Source organism: Tursiops truncatus, chromosome 11 (assembly GCF_011762595.2).
Source record: "Tursiops truncatus isolate mTurTru1 chromosome 11, mTurTru1.mat.Y, whole genome shotgun sequence".
NCBI lineage: Eukaryota > Metazoa > Chordata > Mammalia > Artiodactyla > Delphinidae > Tursiops > Tursiops truncatus.
Window position 1 is genome coordinate 47,573,456 of NC_047044.1, and position 25,991 is coordinate 47,599,446.

The window sequence follows — 25,991 nt, forward strand, 5'->3', positions numbered from 1 at the left end:
CCCCGGACCCCTTCAGCGGACGAAGCCGTGGCCGGGGTGAGCGCACTGCCAACCTGGGGCGCCGGCAAAAACTGGGGCCGGGCGAGGTAACTCGGTTTCGGGAAGCTCGCCGCCGCGCCCAGGGACCTCGAAGGAGGCAGAGGAGCCCGGACCGCCCGGCTCGGCCCCGCCCCGGAGTGCTCCTCGCGGCGCCTGAGTGGGCCGGAGAGACGTCAGTCAGGCCTCGTGGGTGGGACCCTGGCCGGGCTATTAATGCTGGGTCCCGTCTGGTGGCAGCCGCCGGGCGGCGGTGCGCGCCTGGGCTCGGGGTGAGGAGCGGGACGCGGTGGGCGAGGGGGGTCGGGCGCAGCTGCTGCAGCTGTCGGGCGGCGGAGAGCGGCCGAGACGTGGGGAGGAGGAGAGGGTGGGAGGCGGGATGGAGGGCACCCGTGTTCCGGGTGCGCTAACTCCCGAAGCTGTTGCTTCCAACTTTTACCTCCTTCGGAAGCTGGGAGTGTTAGTGCCGGGAGATCTGAGACTAGACAGCGGAGCCGAAGCGAGTAACGTGCACACTCCCCACTACCCCCTTCCTCACCTGCTCAGCTTTATTATTGTTTTTATTCATCTCTAGACCATGGACTGCGCCCGCCTCTGGCTAGGGCTGTTGCTGCCTGTGGTAGCTGCGCTGGACTTCAGCTACCACCACCAGCCAGAGATGGAAGCGTTCCTGAAGAGTATTTCCCAAAACTACAGTTCTATCACTCACTTACACAGTATCGGGGAATCTGTGGAAGGTAGGGTCCGTTTCGTGTACTTTCCCAAACCCCTAGTCCTCAGTTTCATTCATTAAATATGCCTTAGCCTCCTGTCCCCTCTCCATGAAGCGACTCAGAGGGTCTCGAGCGGTTCCATCCCTGCCTTGCGTGTTGGTTGTTTCTGCTTTTGTGTGTTGTGTTGCTTTTTGTCAGGGGAGTAGTAAGACCTGAATTTTACTAAACGTCTCCGCTGTCGTTCGGTGTTGAGTGCTTTGCGTTAATGGCGTTCTGTTTTGGGATCTTGCAGACAGTGATTTCCTGGGATGAGTACTTTAGGTTTTAGTTTTCTACATGAACTTCTGCCAAGGAAGTCTGTTTACCCATCTCAGGTTTGTTTCCCTTTTTGATGGCTTCTTTAAATATGACTCGGACTGTTAGGATCGTGTCTTCAAGCCTCTTTTAAACTAAAACAGGGCAGTTCTGTTGGTGAGATTTCTATAATTAGCCCTATGGCTTAAAGTTATGCAAAAAAGTGGCTTTGGTACTGATTAAAAGGCTATTTTAAAAGTTATCCATTTGAATGAGACAATTGCTGGGTAATAAGTGTACCACAGCAGTGATTGGTATTGCTCTTAGTATTTTCGAGTTCATTATTAATTACTTGGTTTTAATTTAGAAACCATATATTAAGTATAAATATACAACTATATATTAATTCTAATTTTAGTAGATAGGAAAATTGAATCATAGTGAAATTAAGTATTTTGCCCTAGAACACTCAAATCTTGAGTGAGTTTTATAACCAGGATTGGCACTCAGCTGATTCTACTTTAAGGCTTAGCCGTTTTGGGACAAGGCAAATAATTTTACCAGATATTATTATTTCTCAATCTTTTATTATATTGGTACCTCCCCAAAGAGATTAGCAAATAACTTAATGCTTAAATTATAAGTTTTGCCAAGTGTATGTAATTTGGATGTCAGCTCTTTATAAGGTGTATTTCAACCCCGTGTGAATTTTAGCTCTGAGTTTTTCAACCAATTTGTGAGTCTCTTAATTACCATATTCTTAAGTAATCGTTTTCCAAACAATTAAGGCCATGGTTTTTATATTTTAAAAGTATTACATAGATTTGTTTATGTGCAATGCAACATAAAAATTCTTGGCTTATGTGTGTAATGGCATTTTTGTTTTTAAACAACGTTGCTAAGGAGTTGGAGCCGGAATTACTCTATATTTTGCTGTATCATCCAAACTTATAGAGGTTGGATGTATGAGAAAGCGTATCTTGAATCAGCACATGTGTTCAGCCTTTTGAAATCATTTTCCCCTAGGGCTAGAGAAGAGCAATTTTAAAAGATCTAAGAATACTAATTACATTAATAAAGGAAATATAGAACACAACTAACTTGAGTTATTGTTCAGTCATTTAACCCACAAGGTGATGCCAGTGTTGTTCATTTTAAGTACTAAATGATTTGGTTTTTATTTTTTTCAAGCACAAAGTGCTTGTGACGGGACTCTCAATGTCAACCAGCTATTTTGATCTACCTTGCGTGCTATCAGACCACGGTAATAATGAAAGGCAGCAGGCTTAATTGTTTTTACCTGGTGTGCACTATTGTGGTTAAAGGACTGAGGAATTACCGTGTAAAAAATAAAATCTGACACTAGTTTAGGTCAAATATTTGTATTGAGTATGTTCTGAATAATTACTCCGGTTAAGAAAAATCCCAAATCTGCTATTAGGTTCTGAGTAGTAGGTTAAACTGCACGCTAGTAACTGGGAGTCGGTTGCCAAGCATATTTGTTGGTACTCTTTTCACTAGATGCACAGTTTCCCCTGGCCATCCTGCCCTCTGATGTAAGATAGCTTGCTTAGCAAACAAGATTTACCACATGTGTTATTTATTTTTCTTTGTTATTGTGAATGTGGGCAACATACCTAGAAGGGAAAGTAATCTTCCTACCTCGCCAAATACATTTTTAGTTTTTGTAGATGCATATCACGTGTATTTTCATTACTGTGATCATGGATTCTCTTCTGCTTTTTTTCCCCCAGTTCACATTATTTCATTACGTATTTCCATGAATTGAAAGGTCTGCAGGTGTGAGTTTATTGCTATATAGTCTTTTCTCCTCGATTATGTGAATTTCTTAGTCATTCACCTCTTTGCGGCATCTATATAGCTTCTGGTGGCCTCTGTTATAAACAGTGATGCTAAAAAAACATTGATACATGTCATGATTAATGGCCTTCTATTATAATTGTTTTTTTTCCAGTTTTTAATTTTGAAAAGTTTGAAAGCTACCCAAAAGCTGAGTACATATATACATTCACCTAGATTCTGCCATAGTAGACAGACCACATTTCAGTTGAGCCTTCTAGAGGAAATCCCACTACCTAATATCAGAGTAAAGAAAATCTTAGGTAAAACAACAGAGGCAACTATAAAACAAGAAGAACAGACAGCTGAGTTGAGAAAAATCAGAAAATGTACAATGTTCATTGATTCATTCCTTCATTCAGTTAAGGGAACACCTCTCCTATCCTTTTTTTTTTAATTACTCCTAAGCCCCTTTGTCTAGCATGTTCCTGGCACGTATTCAGTGATTTTTATCTGTTTTGTTTAGTGGCTTGACTATTTACTGAGGGATAGCTATGTGAAGCGAGCAAAAAGTTGTGCCATTTGTGCCCTGCTGTCAGGTAGCCCCCTTTAAAATACAAATGTATTTATTATAGATTCCCCAGCTATTCTCTCCACATCCCCCCAAATTGGTTCTAGGACCACTTTAAATGAGATTTCCTACATCTCTTTTCTAAGAATCTTGTCTTTCCTCCTGCTAAGTCTAACCTTGATCTGAATAAGGAAGGTTGCAAAGAGCAAGGGTTAGATAATAAAATCTGTTCTAAAGTGCTTTCCATGTATTTGGTGTTGTAATACATTATTTCAATCTCAACAACTCAAATAGGCCTTATACTCATTTACAGAAAGGATCCAATGAGGCACAGAGAAGTTAATTAACTTGCTGAAGATCACACAGCTGATAAGTGTTAGAGGGAGGCTTCAAACTCAGATCCACCTTCTCTGAAGCACATCTCTTTCTCATTAAGGAAGCGGTTTGACACAGATGTGGCTGGTCACATGAAGACTGAGGTAGTTACTGGAGGGTTTCAGAGTCACGTTTTGGGCACACTGGATCTGAAAGTAAAGCTTCTACCAAGGATCCAACACAGTAGCCAGTAGCCACTTGTTTACTGAGCAGCTGAAATGTGACTAGACCAAATTAAGGTGTGCTAAAAGTGACTTTGAAGATTTCATACAAAAAAGTAAAATAGTCCATTAATATTTTTATATTGATTCCATGTTGAAGTGGTAATATTTTAGATATAAAGGCTAAATAAGAAACATTTAAAAAAAACTTCACCTGTTTCTTTTTACTTTTGTTAATATGGTTGTGGTTTCTAAAACATTTTAAATTACATATATGACTTGCACTATATTTTGATTGGGCTGTGCTGATCTAGACGGAAATTTGTTATTAGCAATTTTCTTTTTCTGAGTACAAAAGGAACTCAAGTTCATTTAGAAAATTGGGAAGATACAACAAAGCACCAAGGAGAAAAATAAAATCTCACCGTCCAAAGGAAACACTTAGTAGACCTGAAAGACTATATGCCCTGTTTTGTGCCTTTCTCCCCTCCCACTGAGCCAAATATCTTGCTTGCCCCTGCAAACATGTTATTTCTAAGATCTGAGTTTTAATGCCTGCTTTTTGTCCTATCAATGGATATACTGTTGTTTATTTAACTTACACCCCACTGACATTTAGTTTGTTTCTAAATTTTCCTGTTATTAAAAAAAAAAGTGCCATAGTGGACACCTTTGTAGCTAAGACAGCAAAAGTTGTCAGAGCACACGCAGGCTTTGGAACTACAAGGCCCAAGTTCAAATTCTACATCCTCTACTTTGTAGCAGTGTGACACTGGGTAGTTAGAATAATTCCTGGCACGTAATAAGTACTACATAAGAGTTGCTGTTAAAGATACATTACCTGCTATTGGGGATATATTTCCGAAAAGGAAATTACCAGGTCTTAAAGCAGTTCTATGTATTTGATACATGTAACCAAATTGATTTCCAAAAGGAGTATTGATTGATGATCTCAAGAAATGTATGCTTACCTCTTCTCTTTTTTTTTTTTCTTGCGGTACGCGGGCCTCTCACCGTTGTGGCCTCTCCCGTTGCAGAGCACAGGCTCCGGACGCGCAGGCTCCGGACGCGCAGGCTCAGCGGCCATGGCTCACGGGCCCAGCCGCTCCGCGGCATGTGGGATCTTCCCAGACCGGGGCACGAACCTGTGTCCCCTGCATTGGCAGGCAGACTCTCAACCACTGCGCCACCAGGGAAGCCCTTACCTCTTCTCTTATACCAGTCATAAATCAGGCATTCCTGGTTTGAAAGATTACTGTAGTATTTGTGAAAGGGTACAACGTTTTGGTCATACAGGATGAATATGTCCTAGAGATCTACTGCACAGCAGAGTGCTTATAGTTAACAATATTGTTTACTTTAAAATTTGCTATGAGGTTAGATGTTATGCTAAGTGTTATAGTGATGATGATGATGAAAGATTACTGTAGCATAAAGTTTTCGTTGTTGTGTTTAAAGTATAAAGGAGAATTTATTTCTCCTGCATTTTCCCCCAAGGATTCTCACCTTCACATATGCATTCAACAGATATTTATTGAATTCCTCCGCCAGGAGTCGTCATAACATTGCAGATACTCAAAAATCTCGCTAGAATTGGCTTAAGACTCGTGCCCCAAAGAGGCATGTACCGTGCTCATGTACACAGACCTCTCATTGCCTACTCCCCTTGCCTGGGTAGAATGTGGCTGGCGATTTACCCTCTGAAAAGGACACGATACGAGATTTTGCCACAGCATTCGATTTTCTGTCACCCTATTCATTTCTCAAGTGTGATCAGCAAGCCAGTTTGCTTGAGATCCTGTATAAAATGCTTTCTGTGATGTAAATATTGACATATTGAGGACTAAATAGCAAGACAGCCACTAAAATCTGGGAATTTCAGCTGTAATATACATACTTGTGATTTAAAGTTACATTGGGGTAGCAAGCCTTTCCCCTTCTTTAACTAGAAATGTAAAGTCCTTTTCTGAAACACCTTAGGAACATCAGCCTTGTTTTATAACCATTAAGTTTCTTAAAGACACTGCCTTTTTTTCTTACAAGGAAATGATTTAGATTTCCACTATATTTGTGGTATGAGATTTTAAGAGGAAGAGACAGAATATCCAGAAAGTAACACAGATGTTACTCTGCTTCAACCACCAATACTTTAGTGGCATTTGAAACTTAAAAAAATAATAATTGCAGCCAACATTAAGTGAATTTTACTCTTTGCCTGGCACTTTACATATACCCCTCAATCACTCTAACAACGGCACGAAATACCGCTATTATCCCCCAATTTACATGTGAAGAATTGAGATTGAATGAATCATCCACAGTTAGTAAATGACAGAGGGGTGATTGGAGCCAAAGCCTGTCTTGTGCCAAATAGTGGACCATTAAAGCTCTTTGCTGTAGAGAAAAGTTTCTCCAGTTACCTCTTTCTCTGTTCTTGTCCCTTTTCCCCTCCCCCATACATCCTGCTCCTCCCCTTGCCCCGACTGCTGTGATTCTGCAAAAGCTGAGAAGCATCCTCCATCATCCAAGAAAAGGCCCGTGTAAAATGTATTTTATGTGTGGAGTGATAGGCTGTGGAATCCTAGACCCCTTTTCAGTATTTACAGTTTCATCCAAAGCAGTGTGAATTACATATTTTCGTGTAGACTTAATTTTTTTTCTATATACTAAAACTGTTTGGTTATGAGGCAAAAGGAGAAGACTGAGATTCTGGTTTGCACACTTTCAGGACACCCACCCACCAAAATGCTGTCTCCTGAGTTGAGAACAGTGGTTCTCATTAAGAGAAGTACTGCCTCCTAGGGGGAATTTTGGAAATTGAGGGGAGGTTTAGGCCATAACTTTGAAGTCTTTGGAGGGGGGACCTCGCTGATGCATCCTCCTGATCTTGTTAGCAGCACACAGAATAGTCGTGCCCAGTGAAAAATCGTCCTCCACATTTTCTAATGTCTTCCATAGGTGCAAGACCAGCTTACCAGCTAAAACCAGTTCCGATTTATGTACAAACACAAAATACTTTTTTCCCACAATTTTAATATGTACCAAACTTTCCAGGAATAGTACCTGTAGGCAAATTGAGGGAAAATTCAATTATATTTTTCTCTGAACTTGGTTCCGAGATATTTCACGTTCTTAAAATCCTGGCATCAGTGACCACACAGCTGAATCAGTCTGCGTTTGTAATAAATGCCTTCACCGTGAATCTCAAGAATTGATCTAAGCAGCTTTTTCTTATTATAAGTTGCTTTCTTTTTATTTCCCCTTTATGTAAAGTTTGAACATTTTATCAATCTTTCTGAAATTACGTATGCAAATATTATTTTCTGTGGATTTCATGCCAGCATGGTGAAGGAGGAGCTGCAAAATCTTGGACGTGAAAAAAGAGGCATCAACTGATAGGGTTAGGGACTGTTGGTCTGAAACCACAGATGCAGAGAGCTGATAAGACCCACTTCAAATTTATGTAGCCAGCATACAGAAGGTGTTTGGTTTCCGTTCTTAATCAAAACACGAGTGCCTAGTGGTAACACCGCAGTGACGAATAGTATCTAGAGTTGAGAGATAACTGCCATTCGCCCTGTTTCCTTCCTTTGGTTTGTGAATTTAGAATGCCCCTTTCTCGAAGAGTGCAAAGTCAGAACATAAGATAAGAAGAATCTTAAAGTAAAAAAAAAAATGTTTTTTATTGAAATATAATCGATTTACAATGTTGTTAGTTTCAGGTGTACAGCAGAGTGATTCAGTTATATATAGATCTCTTTTGCAGATTCTTTTCCCTTAGAGTTTATTACCCAAAAAAAGGTAAAGTTTTGAAGGTTATATCAAATACCAACATGCATTTGGGTTAGGGGAAGAAGATTAAATCAGAACTTCCTATGTAGTGATTGAAAAGAATTGGTATTCTTCCTAGCTCCATAGCCATTCAATGTAATATAGGGTAGTAGTTTGCTGAGAGGTTAGGAAATCCTAATTTGAGTTTGTGTGCAAATAAACAGACATAAAGTAAATAAAACAGACATAAGTTGCACATTAAAAATGTTTTCTCAACCCTGTTTTACAAGGACTGCTACATGTCAGATGTTTAAAAAGTATACATTTTCTGGTCTGTGACCCTTCATGTACATACCTTCGTCAAAAGCTCAACTGGAGGTTTACTCTCCTTGGCATCACAAAAATGCCGCCAACTTCAAACAAGTTGCCTTCAAACTAGCTTCACAGACATATCCCGAACTTCCTCAGAGCTGAAGATAGCAGCCTTCATGGTGGGGTATAAAGGCATTAATGACAGGGTAAACCCTTCAAATATGCAAGCACTGTCACAGAGTCTAGAAGAAGAAAGCAAACCCTCTGTTTGTATAAACAAAGAACTTTCAGTTAGTTGTTTACTCAGTTTTTAAAATTTCTCTGATAGGAATCTCTCTGAGGAAACTAGAACCACACTTAAGGAGCACAGCCAAAGTCACCTGAACTGACAGTTATCCAAATACATAACTCAGCCTCCTTTCTGACAAAGTGCACGGGTATACTATGAATACAGTCAGGTGAAATTGAGCACAACGTCACATTTTTAGAGCAGGAATGGATGTTAGAGACCACCTGATCATTTATTCAGTTGATTGAGGCTTGGTTCAAAATGTCACCTCCTCCTGGAAGTCTTTTTCTAGTCGCCTGGGCAGAGTTAGAATCTCCTTGCGCCCCTCTTCCACAGCATCTTCCAGGAGCTCTGTCTATGTTGTACCTGGAGGGCAGCGACCAGGCTTCATTCATCTTCGTATCTTAGACCCAGTTATGTGCTGATTATATGTGACAGGCACAGTGAGGGTCACAGCTGAAGAGTTTTTCCATGCATAGCAAAGGAACCATTAATGTAAATATGCTTTTATACACTTTTATACAGTATAGTATATAGTATGCTATTATGTATAAGTATATAAGATGTATATTTTTATATATATTTTATATACATTTATATAGTTACACATACTATATGTAACTATATACACAACGTTATGTAGTTGTACATATGTTGTATGTAGTAAATACTTCAGTTTCTCAGGAAAATGAAATAGTTTTCGCAAAAACAGGTTATACTGCAATAAAACAATGTTATGGGAAGTAGCATGATACCTTGGAGAGGTAGTATAGGAGGACCTCATTGTGACACAGCTCATGCTAGAGGGCAACAGGGAGGTTAGTGTCCTTCAGGCAGTCAAGGGCATAACTGAGTCATTCACTGACACATCTAGAGGGGTTCTGGCTCCCTCAGCCCCCAAACATTAACCAAACATGTATTAAGAGAAGAGAGAGTAAATATAGGGGAGACACACACACACACACACACACACACACACACACACACACACACACACACACACACACACACACCCCCTCCATTAAGAAGAGGTTAAGTAAATATCCCTGGTTTTATTTGAACAGTGAAAAAATAGTTCAAGTGTCTATCTAGAGAATATGAAAAAGTGAAAAGGACCATGTGATGAAGCCTCCCCCTCCCCCCCCCCCCACCAGAAAAGTTAAGCAGATACTTGGAATCCCTCGATTTTAAGGGTCTTTTTTCCCTTCCATACTCAGGAATGCTGTACAGGTTTAAGATGTTCAGGTTTTGGAAATAAACAGGTAGACAGGCTGAAGGTTGAAAGTATCTTAACTTTAATTTTTAGTCCCTGTTAAGTATCCATTCCCTTGCCCATTGTTGGTAACTCAGTCAAGCCCATCCATTAAAATTCTTTTAAAGGGGGCTGTTCACTCCTGAGAAAGTGTGGACACATGGGGAGAACAGATCATTTTAACATGGGGCAATTCCACAGGAGTTTTCCCATTATTTTAAAATTAGATTTACTTACACCTTAGTAATAATACCAAATGCACGTGGGGTTAAATTTGAGATGCAGGTTGCTCAATTAAGGAACACATTTTATTTGTTTTCTGTTACTCTTAGAGAATGAGATGAATAATCTCTCTCTACTAGAGATAACCTAGAGATAAGCCTAGTGGGATTATCATTTGTTACCGGTAAGTTCCTTTCTATTTATGAAAAAACAGAAAGACAAATTGGGAAATACCATATTCTAGCCTTAATAAACATGTAGCTGGGCCTGGGTATCTTGTGAGTTTTAACGACATATACTTCTAAATGCACAAAATGTGTGTTCAGTCTCAGCGGCACTCTAGCTCGCAGGGTAGGGGTGGGCGGAGAGTCCAGAGGCTTTGAGGTGGAAAGGATTGTGCTGTATTCCAAGAACAGAAATGAGGCCAGTGGTGCTGGAGCACAGTGAGCATGCAGAGAGTGGTACTGGGTAAAGCTGGAGAGGCGTGCGGGGGACAGTTCACAGAGTGCCTGGTGTGCTAATTCAAACAGGGAGAGTTTGAATTCTGTTCTAAGAATAATGGAAAACCATTGAAGGGTTTTAATCAGAATGATGTCATGTGATGTAGGTGGGAAAATTATGGCGTTGGCTGCTGAATAGAGAATTAATTAGAAAGGGGCAAGTATAGAAGCAGGGAGACTAATCCAGTTATAATAATCCAGGCAACTGTTGATGATGGTGATTTGGATGAAGATGCTGTATTAGAAATGGAGAGAAGTGCAGGGATTAGAGATCTACTTTGGAAATAAAACCAACAATACTTCCTTAATGGATTGGAAGGGGGTGGGCAGAGATAGGGAAAAATAGAAGATCCAGGATGACCTTTAGGTTTTCAGCTTGGACAGCTGAGCACCTGAGGTATTATTTACCAAGATAGGAAATACTAGAAGAGGACAAGTTTGGGTTGAAATCAAGACCTCTGATTTAGACAATTTTTTAAAATTTGAAATCCTTAATAGACATCCAGTTGGAACGTCCAGTAGGCAGGTGTGTAGGTGGAGTTTGGAGGAAAGTTTTGGCTGTAGAAATAAGCTTGAGAGTCATCAACATGTAGATGGCATTGAAACCCATGGGATTATAAAATAATCTAACAAGAAAGTAGAGATAAAAGAGGGCCAGAATAGAGCCAGAGGATACTGTTGTATTTTGAGTCTGGTAGAGATAGAAGCCAGCAAAGGAGATGGAAAAAAAAAATTCAGCAAGGAAGTAGGAGAAAGGTGAAGAGTGATATCACAGACATGAAGGAAGGGCAGCAGTTCAAAAAGGAGGCTGTCTCGGGGTCCCATGACCACCCACTAGTGAATTGCTGGAAGGACTCGTGACTCAATAAAGTCATACTCACAGCCAAGATTTATGAAGCCAAGGACACAGTGCAGGCACAGCAGAATAATGATACATGCAGGCAAAGACTAGAGGAGTCAGCATGGGCTTGCCTGTTCTCCCTCGGTGAGGACCCCACAGATGCATGCTTCTCTCCAGCTGTGCACTCAGGGAAGCCCACTCGAGTCTTGGAGGCCCAGAGTTCTTCACAGGAGCTGGTCACATGACTACTGTGACCCACAAGGTGCAGACCCCACACTAGATCCCAGGTGCCCATCATGAATCTTCACGTTTACTTTAAACAATGCTTTCCGCCTGGTGCACGCTGACGCTCTGTCTTGCATCAATAATTAGTGAACACTGAAGAAGTTTAGTGCTCAGAGTTTGGTTAAGAGTCATTACAATGAGTGCAGGTGTTCCAGAGATAAGCAAGAAGTGAATAAAACAGACCAGCTGTGTTAACTCTTTCCTCACTGAGGTCGTGGCCAACCATGTTGGATGCAGTTACAAGTGAAGACTGAGAGCCATAAAGTTAACTGACAGATCCCAAAGTAGCCTTAGTTAAATCTATTTATCTCTAGACAGATTCATTCAATTTATTCAGCAAACATGTATCGAATGCCTAGTATAGTTTGTGGCGTGTGCTGGCCACAAACTATATATAAAAATATAGAGGTAAAGAAGTCAAACATGGTCCCTGTCCTGATGGAGCCGATGATCTGAGGGGTGAGTGGGAAGGAAGAGACATCCTAGTAAATGCAGATGAGATTCACCCTAGGGGAGTAGATGGCAGGGGATCGGAAGGACAGAAGTCAGCCAGGTGAAAGGGGGAAGGCAAGGCCATAAGTGGCGTGTTCAGAGACCTGGTGGTTAAGGAGCATGTGGACCTTGTGTAGCAAAAGAAGTTGAGTGTGGCTGGAGAGGAAAGCATGAAGGGATGAGAGGAGGCAAGATGGGCAGATCGTGGAAGACCTTTCCCACCTTGTGAAAGACTTCTTGCTTCATCCAAAGGGAGTCACGTCATCCTAGGGACTCCTGCCTGATAGGAAAGTGACAGATTTGTTTTCTTGATTGGAAAATTCCTGATCATTTTACAATTCATTTTGCATTACAATAAAGATTCCCTTTAAGAAATAAGGTGAAACAGCCATGTCTGGAATAAGAAATCAGTGAGAAAATACAAACATGCCAGGGTGAATAAACGAGAGCACCAACAAAACGTAATAAGAAATCTGTAAAAATAATAACAGTTCCTAAGAGCTGTCAGTGTGAAGAGTTCTGATTTAAATAGCATAATTGGATCAGATTATTCACTTAAACCTTAACGATCACTTATCTTTATCATACAGCTTACCAGAAACATTTCAGTGGCTCATCGCACATCATAGTGTCTTTTTGCCCTCACAGAGCCCAGATCACACAAAAAGAAATGATTTTTTAATCAGCCATTTTGGAGACAAATTCTGGTTATGCCAGACTTATACAGAAAGCGATAAATATTAATTAAATCTAGAATTCAAAGAAAAATGTCAGAGTACCTAGGAACAGACACTTAAAATTTTTCCCCAGCGGTATTGAGATGTAATATTGGCGTATGACATTGTGTAAGTTTAAAGTGTGTGACGTGATGATTTGATAACACATGTATTGTAAAAGGTTTACCATAAAAAGATTAGTTAACACATCCTTCTCCTCACACAATTACTATTTTGTTGTGGTGGTGGTGCAAACATTTAAGTCTAATCATTCAGCAACTTTATATAATACCGTATTGTTAACTATAGTCACTGTACTGTATAGTAAATCCTCAGAACCTAGAGCTGGTAGTTTGTACCCCTTGATCAACATCTCCCTCTTTCCCCTGATCCCCAGTGCCTGGCAACCACCAATCCACTCTGTTTCTATGAGTTCAGCTTTTTTAGATTCCACATATATGTGAGATCATAGCTCTGTCTCAATTCACCTAGCATAATGCCCTCATTTCCTCCATGCTGTCACAAATGGCAGGATCTCCTTCTTTTCACGGCTGAATAATATTCCATTGTATGTACATATCACATTTTCTTTAACCGTTCATCCATCTGCAGACATTTAGGTTGTTTCTATGTTTTGGCTATTGTGAATAATACTGCATTGAACGTGGGGATGCAGATACCTCTTGGACATACTGATTTCATTTTTCCTTCAGATAAATACCCAGAAGTGGAATTGCTGGATCACATGGTAGTTACGGTTTTAATTTTTTTATAGTAGCTGTACCAATTTACATTCCCGCCAACAGTGCACAAAATAGAAACAGATTACCTTCTATTTTAAAACAGTATTGGAATATTGTTATTATGAAGTACAATTGACCCTTGAACAACACGAGCTTGAACTGCGCTGGTCCACGTACACGCAGATCTTTTTTCAATAGTAAATACAACCAAACTACATGATCCACGGTTGGTTGAATCCTCCACTGAGCAACTACAGATACCAAGGACCAGCTAAGTTATACACAGACTTTGACTGCTCAGAGGCTTGGCACTCCTGACCCCTCTCACTGTTTAAGGGTCAACTGTACAGCCACTTGAACTTTTCAGGTGATATATAGCAGCACTGAGAGGGGACATAATCTTGGGCTCATTTTCTAGGTAAGCTATTGAATAGGAGCAGCAAGGATGGGAAAATGAAAGAAATGCAGCTGCTCTTTACTGAGTACCTGTCATGTGCCAGGCACCGTGCTAGGCCCTTTACAAATTTTCCTCACTTAAGCTATATGAAAACTCTAAGTTACTTACATTCACGTTTTAGAGCTGAGAGCAAAGAGACTTCATAGATGAAGAAATTGATGATCCAAAATTATGTCTTGGTAACTGATAAATTTGGGTTAGTAATCCAAATGTGTCTTTCAGGAATTCATTTACGTGTTCGTTCAACAACGATTTATTGCCCTCCTGTTGTCTACCAGAACCTGGGCAGGTGGATACAAAGAACCTGGACCTTTCTCTTTAGGAACTAGGGCTGGGCCTTACACCCAATCACCTTAATGGGAAAAGTACTGTAACAGGGCCATGACCGTTCAAAGGCCTGGCCTCCAGGGTGCTTGGGAAAGTCGAGAAAGGCTTATCAGGGAAGCTGATAATTGGACAAAGCTTTGACTGTTCCCAGGCAGATAGGTGAGGGGGTAGGAATTCCCGGTAAAGTGAACGGGAAAACAGACTGGAGCTAAGGGGCAGGGTGAGATTTTTCTCCCAGAAGCAGCTGGGGCACTGAATGCTGCCCCTGTACACGGTCAAGGATAAAGAGCTGATGGTGATTTCTAACGTATCTTAGCATCTAGGGTATCTTACTTTGTGCTCACTGGAAAATACGAAGTTTTAGAAGGATTTTGTCATTATGGGTTTGGTTTTGGTTTGGTTTTGTTTTTTTTAAGCAGATTGTTCAAAGGACAGTGATAAATAGGGAAATATTTTGACTCATGTAAACTCTTCACTAAAACTGCAGTCTTTGTAGCCCCCAGGGGCCTATGATTCCATAGGACATTCTGTTCTCTGTCCTTGGGAAAATATGTTTAAAGAGTAATAAAAGGGGGTATTCGACCGTTAGTAATAAAGTTGTACACTTTATTGAATGCTTGTTATGTACTAGCTACTTTCATGCCTTATTTTAAATCCTGCCATCAACCTGGGAATTAAGTAGTGTTATCCGGGTTTTACAGATGGGAAACTGAGGCTTGGGGAAAAGGTGACTTGCCCAAGGCAACTTAGCTGGTTAGGGGCAGAGCTGGGAACTCAAACCCAGGTTTCAAAGTACCAGTTCTTCCAGTTTTCAAATGGTCTCTAGAACCTGGAGGCTTCTGTCAAGATGACTTAGTGAGTAAGGAGACAGTCAACAGCTTGGGTTCCCCTTCCTTAAACCAGAGCAGCTCAGCTTTAACTTCTTACATTGGATCTTCATCCAAGAATCTATTGGCATAAAGGTTCCATGACCCAGGGGCAGGTAACATGAAAACTACTGCACTGACTATGGAGTCTTTGCAATAGACTGAGGTAGTGCCATGAACAAGGCAATACGCCAGACTTCCTGGCGGGTGCTGAGGGGTATTAATTTCTGCCCTTTGGCATGTTCTTTTTTAGTGGGACATATATATGTGATGCTTTACAAAGGTTCAGAGCCCTCTGAAACTGATCAAAACAAGATTGTATCTGTTCGAAAACATTGAATATACTCTATCAAGCCAAATGCTTGTATAAATAAGAGTATCTTGCCTGATCACCTATGTGTTGGATTAGACAAAAATCTCCCTCGTGAGCCTTCCCATGCCTACATCCTTGCTATACTCTGGGCAGACATAGTCTATCTAAATATCTCAGAATGCTCAGAAACACTCTCACCGCCTCTACTGATTTGTCTGGGCCCAGGAGCTCTGCCCTGACAACTGAGATTTAGACTTATACAGCCTCCATTGATGGATGAGGTGGTAGAGAGTGGAATCTGGCCATCAAGAACTTTGGATTTTCCAATGAGCAGAGTAAGATACCTTAGATGCTAAGGCTGCAGGACCCCTGCCACCTGATGGGTAGGACAGAGTGTACTCAGCATCCTTAATGCCTGGGAGGAGAAGTCGCTGGTGTAGTATAGGGGTGCTTGAGCTGCCCTGGCCTGACTGAACTCCTCCTGTGCATCCCGGGAACCAGATGGTTGGGTCAGACAAGTAACTGTGTCATTCCTCACCACTGGGGTCCTACTTACTAGAGGGGGAAAGCTTTCCCCTGTATGCTAGAGATGGAGATAGAAGTGAATTAAGGGAGGAAAACAAAAGTAACCTTTTACATGGGGTAAATTAACAGAATCCCAGCTGCTAAGCACTGAGGTTTGCTCCATGAGCAGTCCAAAGCCTGTTTCCTCTGAGAGGCATGTTATGAGCTGATGTTAAAAGCACATGTGATCTAGTGAGAAACTGTTCAATTTTCAGGTGGAAACTCTAGGGAAATAGAGTAAGCTAATGAAACAGAATACTGTTCAGTATGAGAAGGTAACTCTCCAGGCATTTGAGTTTCAAAACACCTTAGGCTCACAGGAGTCACAGTGTAATCTTAGAGTGACCAATGAGAAGTTTAATAATGTCCTCGCTTATATTCATTCTTTTTATAGCTGCCTTTAAAACAAGTTCTCATTTGGCAGTCATTTAAAAAATAGGTTTTAAAATTAGGTGGTAGGGTGAAATTTGAGTGTTTTATCGAAGTACTCTTAATTTTTTACATCTTGGTAAGGAAGGGATGTTGATACCAGGTATTGAAACTGGAGAGCTATCAGAAAAGGGGGAAATACCACATTTATGTCCACACCTATAAATACACAGATATTTGCATTTAATAGTGCCTAAGAACACAGACTCTGTAGAGTACAGATTGCCTGGGTTCAAAGACTGGTTATGCTATTCAGTAATTGTGATCTTGAATGAGTTTCTTACCCTCTGTGCCTATTTCTTCTTTTGTAACATGGAAGTAATAGTATCCATCTCATAGGATGACCAGAGGGTTAAGTAAGTTCATAGATGTTAAGCACTCAGGATGTGATTGGCACGTAATAAATGCTACAGAAGTATAAGCTACTATTGCTGTTACATAAGTTGGGATATTTGGCAACTTGGATGAATGGCACTGACACATGCTTTGGTGTTTAAAACACTTGAAGCTACCCTTTATTGAGGGCATCTTTGGTGTCAGGCACAAGCGAGGCGGTATGCGTGCTTTGTCTCATTGAACCATCACAACGCCCTGTAAGGTAAATACCAATTGACAGCTTTAGAGACTGACGTGTCAGCGGTTTAGTAACTTGCCCGGGCCCGCAAAACAAGTCGCTGGCACATTCAGACCTGAGCTCCCAGACTATAGAGCTTGCCTCCAGCATATCTGCGGTTTTAGGCTGACCTCGTTCCCGCCAGCACACCTTGTGACCTGGCCCACACAAGTTCTAGCATCCGGGCTAGACCCTCCATTTTACAAAGCAGGGACATTAGTCCATTGGATTAAGTGAATTGCCAGCCGTCACCCTCTAGTTAGACTGAGAAGTTCAGATTAGGAAACCAGATCTCATATTAAGGCTGTGTCTCTCTACGCAGGGTCCAATTGCTTGTGGTATGTTTGACGAAAAAGACTCAGGATAAGTTGTCAGATAACAGATTCCATTGGGATCTAGCATATGCATGCTCAGATACTAGGTGACAGATCATCCTTTGCTTTAACTGGTTTTTATGTACTTGACAACTTAAATGAACATAGGAAAATGAGGAGTTTTTGCTTTTCCACTTTTGCATTTGCTTTGGAAAATCCCCTATCTCTTTGAGAGGTTTAAAATCACATTTAGGGCTTCCCTGGTGGCGCAGTGGTTGGGAGTCCGCCTGCCAATGCAGGGGACAGGGGTTCGTGCCCCGGTCCGGGAGGATCCCGCATGCCGTGTAGCGGCTGGGCCTGTGAGCTGTGGCCGGTGGGCCTGCGTGTCCGGAGCCTGTGCGCCGTGGCGGTGGGAGGCCCGCGTACTGCAAAAAAAAAAAAAAAAAAAAAAAAAAAAAATCACATTTAACAGTAATGTAGTAATCTTAGGAAAAAACCCACCCATATTTCTCTTTATCACTCTATCTCTGGCCCTCAGCAGATGAGAGCTTTCTGTCCTATAGAGAAGCACATTGGCACAAAGTATGTATGAGGATGTAGATTTACAGCATTTATTTATAATAGTAAAAATGAAAATGATATAGTCATCTAATTAATGCCATTGAACTGTACACTTAAAATGGTTAAAATGACACATTTTATGTTATATTTTATCACAGTTTTTAAAAATTAATAATGTAATATACCAAAACTATTGAATTGTACACTTTAAGTGGGTGAATTGTGTAGTATGTGAATTATATCTCAGTAAAGCTGTCCAAGAATAACCATGCATTCATCAACAGGGAATTGATTAGCTTATGCTATACCCGGTCAATGAAACATTCCACAACCTTTATAAAAGAACAAGTTAGATTTTTCTTTTGACACGGGAAGATTCCAGAATATATGTGAAGGAAAAAAATTCATATCCAAACTTTTTTCTGTGCATTTACATAGAGAACATATGCACGTGTCTACAGTTTTATGGGTATTGCTTAGCTAGTATTGTTATGCAGCTTGTCTTTTTCACTTATGTGTGTTGGAGGTTGGTACCTGTAGGCGTACCTCATTGTTTTAAACTGCCCCATACTAGTCATGGTTTGATTTTACCATAGCTTATTCAGTCAATTCCATGTTGATGAGTATTTAGGTCATTTACAACTTTCAGTTTTCTCCCTCCAACAATGCTGTGATTGATACCCTCAGTAATTTCCTGAGGTAGGCATTGCTAAGTCAAAAGGCATGTGCATTCTTGTACTTGGTAGATACTCACAAATTGCCCTTCGATAGGATGTATATGTACGCTCCCAACACCACACGAGTGTGGACATTTCCCCACATCCTAACCAACACTGAAATTTGTTTCCAATCCACTGTGTAAAATGTCTCCTTTTAAAATTGCATTTTTATGATTGAAACTTAGAATGAGCATGTTTTCACAGTCTACTTCACATTAAATGAACATCAAGGTACTGCTCTAGATGCTGGAGACAGTGAACCCACACAAATTGCTGTCCTGTGAAATTTACATTCAAAGTTCACTGGCCTTTTTTATTTCCTCATGCCTTTTGCCTGTTTTTCTGCTTGCGTGTAGGCCTTCTTAGATATTCTGGGTAGCCTTTGTTATATACGTGGCAAATATTTTCACCCATTCTGTGGCTTGTCTTCAAATGTTGTTTTCAACAGCTTTTGCCTTACAGAAGTTTTAAATTTCTATGAGGTCATATTCATCAATCTTTTTCTTTATGCTTTTATGTTTTATGTCTCATTTTAAAAGGCCTTCTTTACCCCCAAGGTCATAAATGTATCCTATACTTTTTCCAATATTTTTATAGTTTTAGTTTTTACATCTAGCACCTGAATCCATCTGGAATCTATTTTGGTGAATGGAGTGGTCTGTGGATGGATTTCACATCCTACAGTATATATTTTTAAATGCTCAAATTTTTTAAAAGTACGTATAATTTTCATAAACAGCAAGAGTGATGATGATTTTGAAAAGATACTTAGGGAGTGGATGTCCAGAGGAGAAAAGGTAAAGTGATGGGAAAAGAAGCCTCTGGCCTGTGGAGTGGATTTGGGTCACAATGGATCCAGATGGGGACAGAGACAGAAAGAGAGCCCCTGGCTAACCTCGTGTCCTGGGAGCTACAGCAACTCAGGCAATACATGAAACATCTCAAATAAACGAAATGTCAACTTCAGAATACAAGAATGAGAAAACAAGCCAGAATGTATCAGAGATTGGATTCTTTGGTATTTTAGTAGTAATATAATAGAATTTGTTAATTCATCATCTGGGACAAAAATGAGTTTGGGATAATTCCCTATTTAAAAATAATCCAGCCCTGCATTAATGATTGACTTTATTCCCATTAGTTCTGGCTACCAGTGGTTAATAATAAGTGGCATATTGATGAACACTTTTTTAGATATAAGAAAGCAAATGTTGTGTGGCAGAAATAAGGGTAACAAGTGAATGAAACTCCAGTAGATAATGCTTTAAAGGGGGGGTGGGGTGGGGTCTAGTCTGGGCTAAGCCACTCAAAACCACCTGGTACCCTTCTCCCTTGGCATTAGATCCGTATGATCCTTCAGTGTCTGTGTTACGCTGATGAGTTTAAAAAATACCAATCCAATTATCAAACATGTTTGCTTGCTTTGTGCCAGGCTCTGTTTAAGTGCTTTTCAAATGTTAGCTCACTTACTCCTCATAACAACCCCATGAGGCACAGATATAAGCCTTATTTTACACAAGGAAACTGAGGCTCTGGAGTTAAACAGGGGCCCAGCATCACACAAGAAGTAGCAGAATCACAGCCTGGACCGAGGTGGTGTGGCTCCAGGTAAACATAACCACTAGCTAATGCTGCCTCCACACTGGCGATTTCAGCAAATGCAGCGGTCAGGAAAGAATTACTATACTCTGAGCCCTCATGAGGCAGAACTGAAAAACCAGTATCAGGAAAAGATAGTTGTAATGCCTCTATGGTTATCAGATCACCCAGGAAGGAGCCTCTCTAAAGTAGAAAGACAGGACTTCCCTGGTGGCGCAGTGGTTAAGAACCCGCCTGCCAATGCAGGGGACACAGATTCGAGCCCTGGTCCGGGGAGCTCCCACATGGCACGGAGCAACTAAGCCCATGCGTCACAACTACTGAGCTTGCGTTCTAGAGCCCGTGAGCCACAACTACTGAGCCCACGTGCCACAACTACTGAAGCCCGTGCGCCTAGGGCCTGTGCTCCGCAACAGGGGAAGCCACCGCAATGAGAAGCCTGTGCACCACAACGAGGAGTAGCCCCTGCTCGCCGCGACTAGAGAAAGCCCGTGCGCAGCAACAAAGACCCAACACAGCCAAAAATAAATAAATTTATTGGAAAAAAAAAAAAAAAAAAGCAGAAAGACAGCTGGCCCATCTGCCCTCCAGACCAGCCCTCTGACATCAGTTCCAACGTGAGTTCCGTAGTTCCTGGCAAAGTTTAGCCTTGTAGTAAAAACTGAGAAGAGTGCCTGTAGATATAACACGTGGCACATCCATGCAGGGCTAGTCTGCTACATTCTGGAAGACAGTGGTTCTCCATTTGGTTTGCAACCCAGGATGGAATACTACACGCTCCTGAGAAGGAGTTACATTTACACACGACAATGTGAGTGAATCCACAGTAGGGGATAGATAGCACTGGGGAGTAGGCACAAGGGTGCCTCTAGTGGCTGGATGAACAACTGTGAGTTCAGTTCATACAATCAACAATAAGCTGTGCAATGTATAGCTTTCTGTGTGAATATTATATTTCACTGCAGAGGTTTTTGTTGTTGTTTTTAATGGTGTATATTATAGTCAGCTGAGGTATTGGGAAAAATGCAAACTCCTGAACTCACATCTAGGGGACCACGAGTTTGCAGTTTTAACAAATACCCCAGATAATTCTGCTGCAGGCAGCCCAGAGACCTGCTCGTAAGAAACACAGTCTGCCGTTGACCTGATTAACCCTGGCCAGCAACAGGACTATGTAAGCTGAGGAAAAGAATTATTTGAGGATGATTATTCAAGAGATATATCTTATATGATTTTAAAGATCCACAGAAATGCGGAAACACTGTATAAAATGCCTACAACAAAATTTTTCTGAATCCTTCTCATGCCTGCGTGAGAGGTATTTAAAAATCTTCCCTCATTTTAACGAAAAGAGCATAAACTCCAGGCCTGGCTCTATTCTACTCAAGTTTATCTCCATTAGATAGAAGTCATCTGTACATGACTATCGTCGTTCACGTCCTCCACTGTCTCTACTTCCCCTTCCACCCAAATGCAAGTGCCGTGGTTACAACTGCTCCCCCCAGCTTCCCCGGTTGGGCCTCTGTCATACCATTTCATGCCCACTTATACATATGTTAAGTGGGGAGGGCGGTTTGAACAGCACAGTATCGCTGGCACCTGATTCTGAGGAACGGTTGGGCACATCTTAAGGTGTTGCCCTAATAGTAATTCTGTGGCCCAGCATTGCTAGCTTGTTGAACAACGAGAAACCCTGGCAAATCTCTTTGCCCAACCTTTCTTAAGAATCTGCCTCATCTGTATATCCCAACCATTTGATTGAGTGTGGTCAGGTGAAATAGGTGACAGATTGAAGGAGGTCCCTGTATACACATGTCTGAAACTCAGTTGAGGTAAACAGAGGCACACTGTCCGAGAGGATAAAGGCCGGCCACCATGTGTGGCAAATGATAGGTGCAGAGCTGCCTCTGTTGCAGCAGATGTGAAATGATCCATGGCTACATTGACTCATTGTAGGAAAGTGTCTAATATAGTCAAAAAGGGCCTCTGGAATGGCTCCTTATAAGTATTTGGACTTTTCACTAAAGATTGCTGTGTCACAACCCCTGGAAAAGAAGGTGCCTTTCAAGAGGCCTGACTTGCATCATATGTGCATGAAATTGACCGTAGGCCTTTGGACATGGCATCTGGCCCACTCTCCCTTCAGAATAGTTTGCCAGTGAGCCATGTGCTTTGTGACCAGGCTGCCTTGTATCCTTGTGAAATTGGAAGGGCATAAATCGTTAATTAAATATATATAAACAAAGATCGAGATAAGATGTGCTTTAGTGGGTGAGTAAACTCTGGGGGCTGGTTAACAGCTGCGTTTCCTCACGCTTCCTTAGAAATGGGCATTTCTCAACCCACATTTTAAGGTAGGAGCTGATCTGAGATGCAAGCTAATTATATGGTCTGAAGTGGAAAAATTGGATCTGGAAGATTTTCTGACCTTGAAATGTTCAGTCGCAGTGGCCCATGTAAAGTATCGGGTCTGCTCTGACAGACAGCTCAGAGCCTGAACATTCAGTGTTGCTCCCTTGGACATACTAAGCCGAAGTTGCAGTTATAGGTACAAGATGGCACTATTAAAGCTATGATCTTCAGTTTAGGAAGACTTACGATCAGTCACTTGGACATACACAGCCAGAGAAACAGTTGGGAAACTTAGCAACTTCCAAAATAAATGATTTCTTTGTCCATGTGGACATAGGTCTACTTTGCAGATAACATTGACTTTGAGTGGTAAGGAGTTAGTGTCTCAAAGATCTTCTAGACACAAAAGGAAAACAAAGGACCTTCCAAAAGCTTCTTATTGATGAGTCTAATGCCAGTAATGGAGAAGTGACTTATTAAGGATTGCTTTTATCGGGCAGGGAGAGGGACATGGGAGATGAAGCTCTGGCTTTGTTTTAGGAGTCAGATGCTTCATGGATTTAGGGGTTAGCTGCCTCAAGTTCTTTGTCCTAAGAAAGATAAACATTTATTGCATCTAAGATCATAACAGGAAGTTCCACTTTACATAGAAGCAGCAGTGTGGAACAAACAAACAATCTTTAGAGTAAAACAAAAAGCCAGTTTGACCCCAGGCTGTCAGAGCCTATTCCCTCAACTGTAAAATGAAGATAATACTAATTGCCTTACCTATCTCGTGGGGTTTCTGTTGAGGATTAAATGGTAAGATGAAGAGTGGAAGTGTGTGAAACACTTTGGAAATTATGTAAAAATATCAGGATTTTAAGTAGATAAAATCCTGAAATCCTTGAGTTCTTCCTCAAATTCCATGACTATGACATCATTTAAATATGCTACCCCTTCTGTAATCCTAGTAATCAAATTCTCAGTGCAACACTGGAAAAGCCCAAAATCAATAGAAATTCCTACTAAAGCAGCTCACCCTATAATGCCCCTCAGTGAGTGACGGTTGTTGACGGGTCTGCTGAAAGCATCATTGCCAACTCTTTTGTAAGCTTGAGAAATCCGTTGATAATTTCTGAAGGTTGGGTGTTGCAATGATGTGACTGCCAAAGCACTGATTCTTGTTTTGTTTTTGAAGTAAATATTTATATTTGTATTGACTTTGCAATGAATTTAACATGTTACTTTGTTACCGAAGTTAACACCAGCTTGTGGCTTAAATGATCTAGAACCATAGTGTTAAATATGCTCATATTCTTCTTGGCCGTATTAAAAATAAACAGAAGCAGAAAGGTAAATAAATGTCGTACTCACCACTCCTTTGAAAGAGGTTGAGCGATTATCATGTAGCTTCTTAAGGTGGTTGACAACAAACATATGCTGTGATTTTGCTAAGGGATAAATTGAAAGGACCCTTGGAAGCCACAAACTCTGGGTCCACGTTCACAGGCACTTTTTCATCCTCTCCTTCTCAGCAGCCATGGTCTGTCCCTGCCTCCCCTCCCATTCCTCCCTGTAGTGGTCTTACCGCTCTGTTCTACCCAAAGCCCAGAGGGGAGTGGTGACCAAATGCAGGCAGAGGGAACAGTTCCAACCATTTACATCCTTTTTTCCCTGATCCAAAGCCCAATCTGGAGGAAGACACGAAAGTCACAATTAAAACTGCCCACCATCCAAGCTTTACTGATCCCTTATTCTTAGCCTATGTTAATCACTTTGCCTTTGCTAAGTTAATGACTTAGTTAATGTTGTGACCAGAAAACTCAGTGATCACATAAATCATGTGATTTAAAAATATTTCTGTAATTTTTTTCTGGTTGTAATAGAAGTTTTAAAATATCCTGTAGTTAACATTCACATTTGCATCGAAATGACTTTTCTTTCTTAATATATGTAGAGATTTAATAAGCTATTGTGCCTTGGTTTTGCATAGTAACTTTTTTTTGGCTGCATTGGGTTTTCATCGCTATGAGAGGGCTTTCTCTAGTTGCGGTGAGTGGGGGCTACTCTTCATTGTGGTGCATTGGCTTCTCATTGCGGTGGCTTCTCTTGTTGCAGAGCACGGGCTCTAGGCGTGTGGGCTTCAGTAGTTGTGGTGCACAGGCTCAGCAGCTGTGGCGCATGGGCTTGGTTGCTCCACAGCGCGTGGGATCTTCCTGAACCAGGGATTGAACCCGTGTTCCCTGCATTGGCAGGCAGATTCTTAACCACGGCGCCACCAGGGAAATCCCATAGTAACTTCTTTTTTTTTGGCTGCATTGGGTCTTCATTGCTGCGCACGGGCTTCCTCTAGTCGCGGCAAGCGAGGGTGACTCTTCATTGCAGTGCGCAGGCTTCTCATTGCAATGGCTTCTCTTGTTGCAGAGCATGGGCTCTAGGCATGTGGGTTTCAGTAGTTGTGGCACATGGGCTTCAGTAGTTGTGGCTTGCGGGCTCTAGAGCGCAGGCTCAGTAGTTGTGGCGCACGGGCTTAGTTGCTCCGAAGCATGTGGGATCTTCCCGGACCAGGGATCAAACCCATGTCCCCTGCATTGGCAGGTGGATTCTTAACCGCTGCGCCACCAGGGAAGTCCCCCATAGTAACTTCTCAACCCCTTTTCTAGTACAGTTCTGTGTTTTCATCAGGAAGAGGCACCCTGTGAATTTCTCACCTTGGAGCCTCCATTCCCCACCCCCCATGGCTTCACCTTTCAGGTGAACATCTTGACCCTGCATCTCACCTTACAGACTACAGAAGCCAGCGAATCAGGCCATGATTTTTTTTTTACCTTTACCTTTAAAAAAATCTTTGCTCCCCAGCTTTTTATTTTGAAATGTTTCAGATCTATAGAAAAGTTGCAAAAATATTAAATACTCAGTCTTCATTTATATATCCACAGCTGTTAATATTTTGCCACATTTGCTTTCTCTCATGAGCTCTATCTGTAAGTTTTGCTGCATTATTAGAAATGGTAAATAGCAAGCTTACTTACAAACACTTAAGCATGTACCATCTAAAGATAACTTCTTCCTAACCACAGCACACCATTATTAAATTAGGAAAATAATAAATACTCAATGAACAATATGCTCCATTTTCAGAGTTCTCCAATGGTTCCAAGAATGCTTCTTATAACTTTTTTTTCCTCTTAGAATCCAATCAAAAATTGGAAACACATTGTCTGTAGTGTTCTATCTCTTTAGTCTCATAATCTGGCACAGTCCCCCTGCCTTTTGTTGACATTGTCCGCCTCCTGTTGGACCAGTTTGGTGTCACTAACTGATTCCTAACGAACCAGTTCCTTTTCAACAAACTCTGGGGTTGCCCACCTACAGTGATGAGTTGGAATCTCTCCACATCAGGACCAGACTGGAAATCTTAACATGATTTCCAGCCTCATTCACCTGGAGATGGTTAAAATCTGAGGGATGGCTTCAATCACTTTGCCAATAGACCACATAAGATCATGTTGAGGAAGACGT

The 25,991-nt window shown here is 41.3% G+C and overlaps 1 protein-coding gene across 3 annotated transcripts in view; it reads left to right on the top strand.

Moving 5' to 3' along the window:
• The first annotated feature begins 230 nt into the window (after window positions 1–230).
• CPM (carboxypeptidase M) overlaps window positions 231–25,991 on the top strand; it is a 123,786-nt gene continuing 98,025 nt past the window's right edge. For 2 of the 3 annotated variants that reach the window (XM_073788400.1, XM_019952385.3), the window contains exons 1-2: window positions 231–308; window positions 611–773. In XM_073788400.1, the coding sequence (XP_073644501.1) occupies window positions 614–773 (160 nt within the window). In that variant the 5' untranslated portion in view covers window positions 231–308; window positions 611–613. Of the gene's footprint in view, window positions 309–610; window positions 774–25,991 lie in introns of those variants that run through there. The other variant, XM_073788403.1, reaches the window with a different exon arrangement.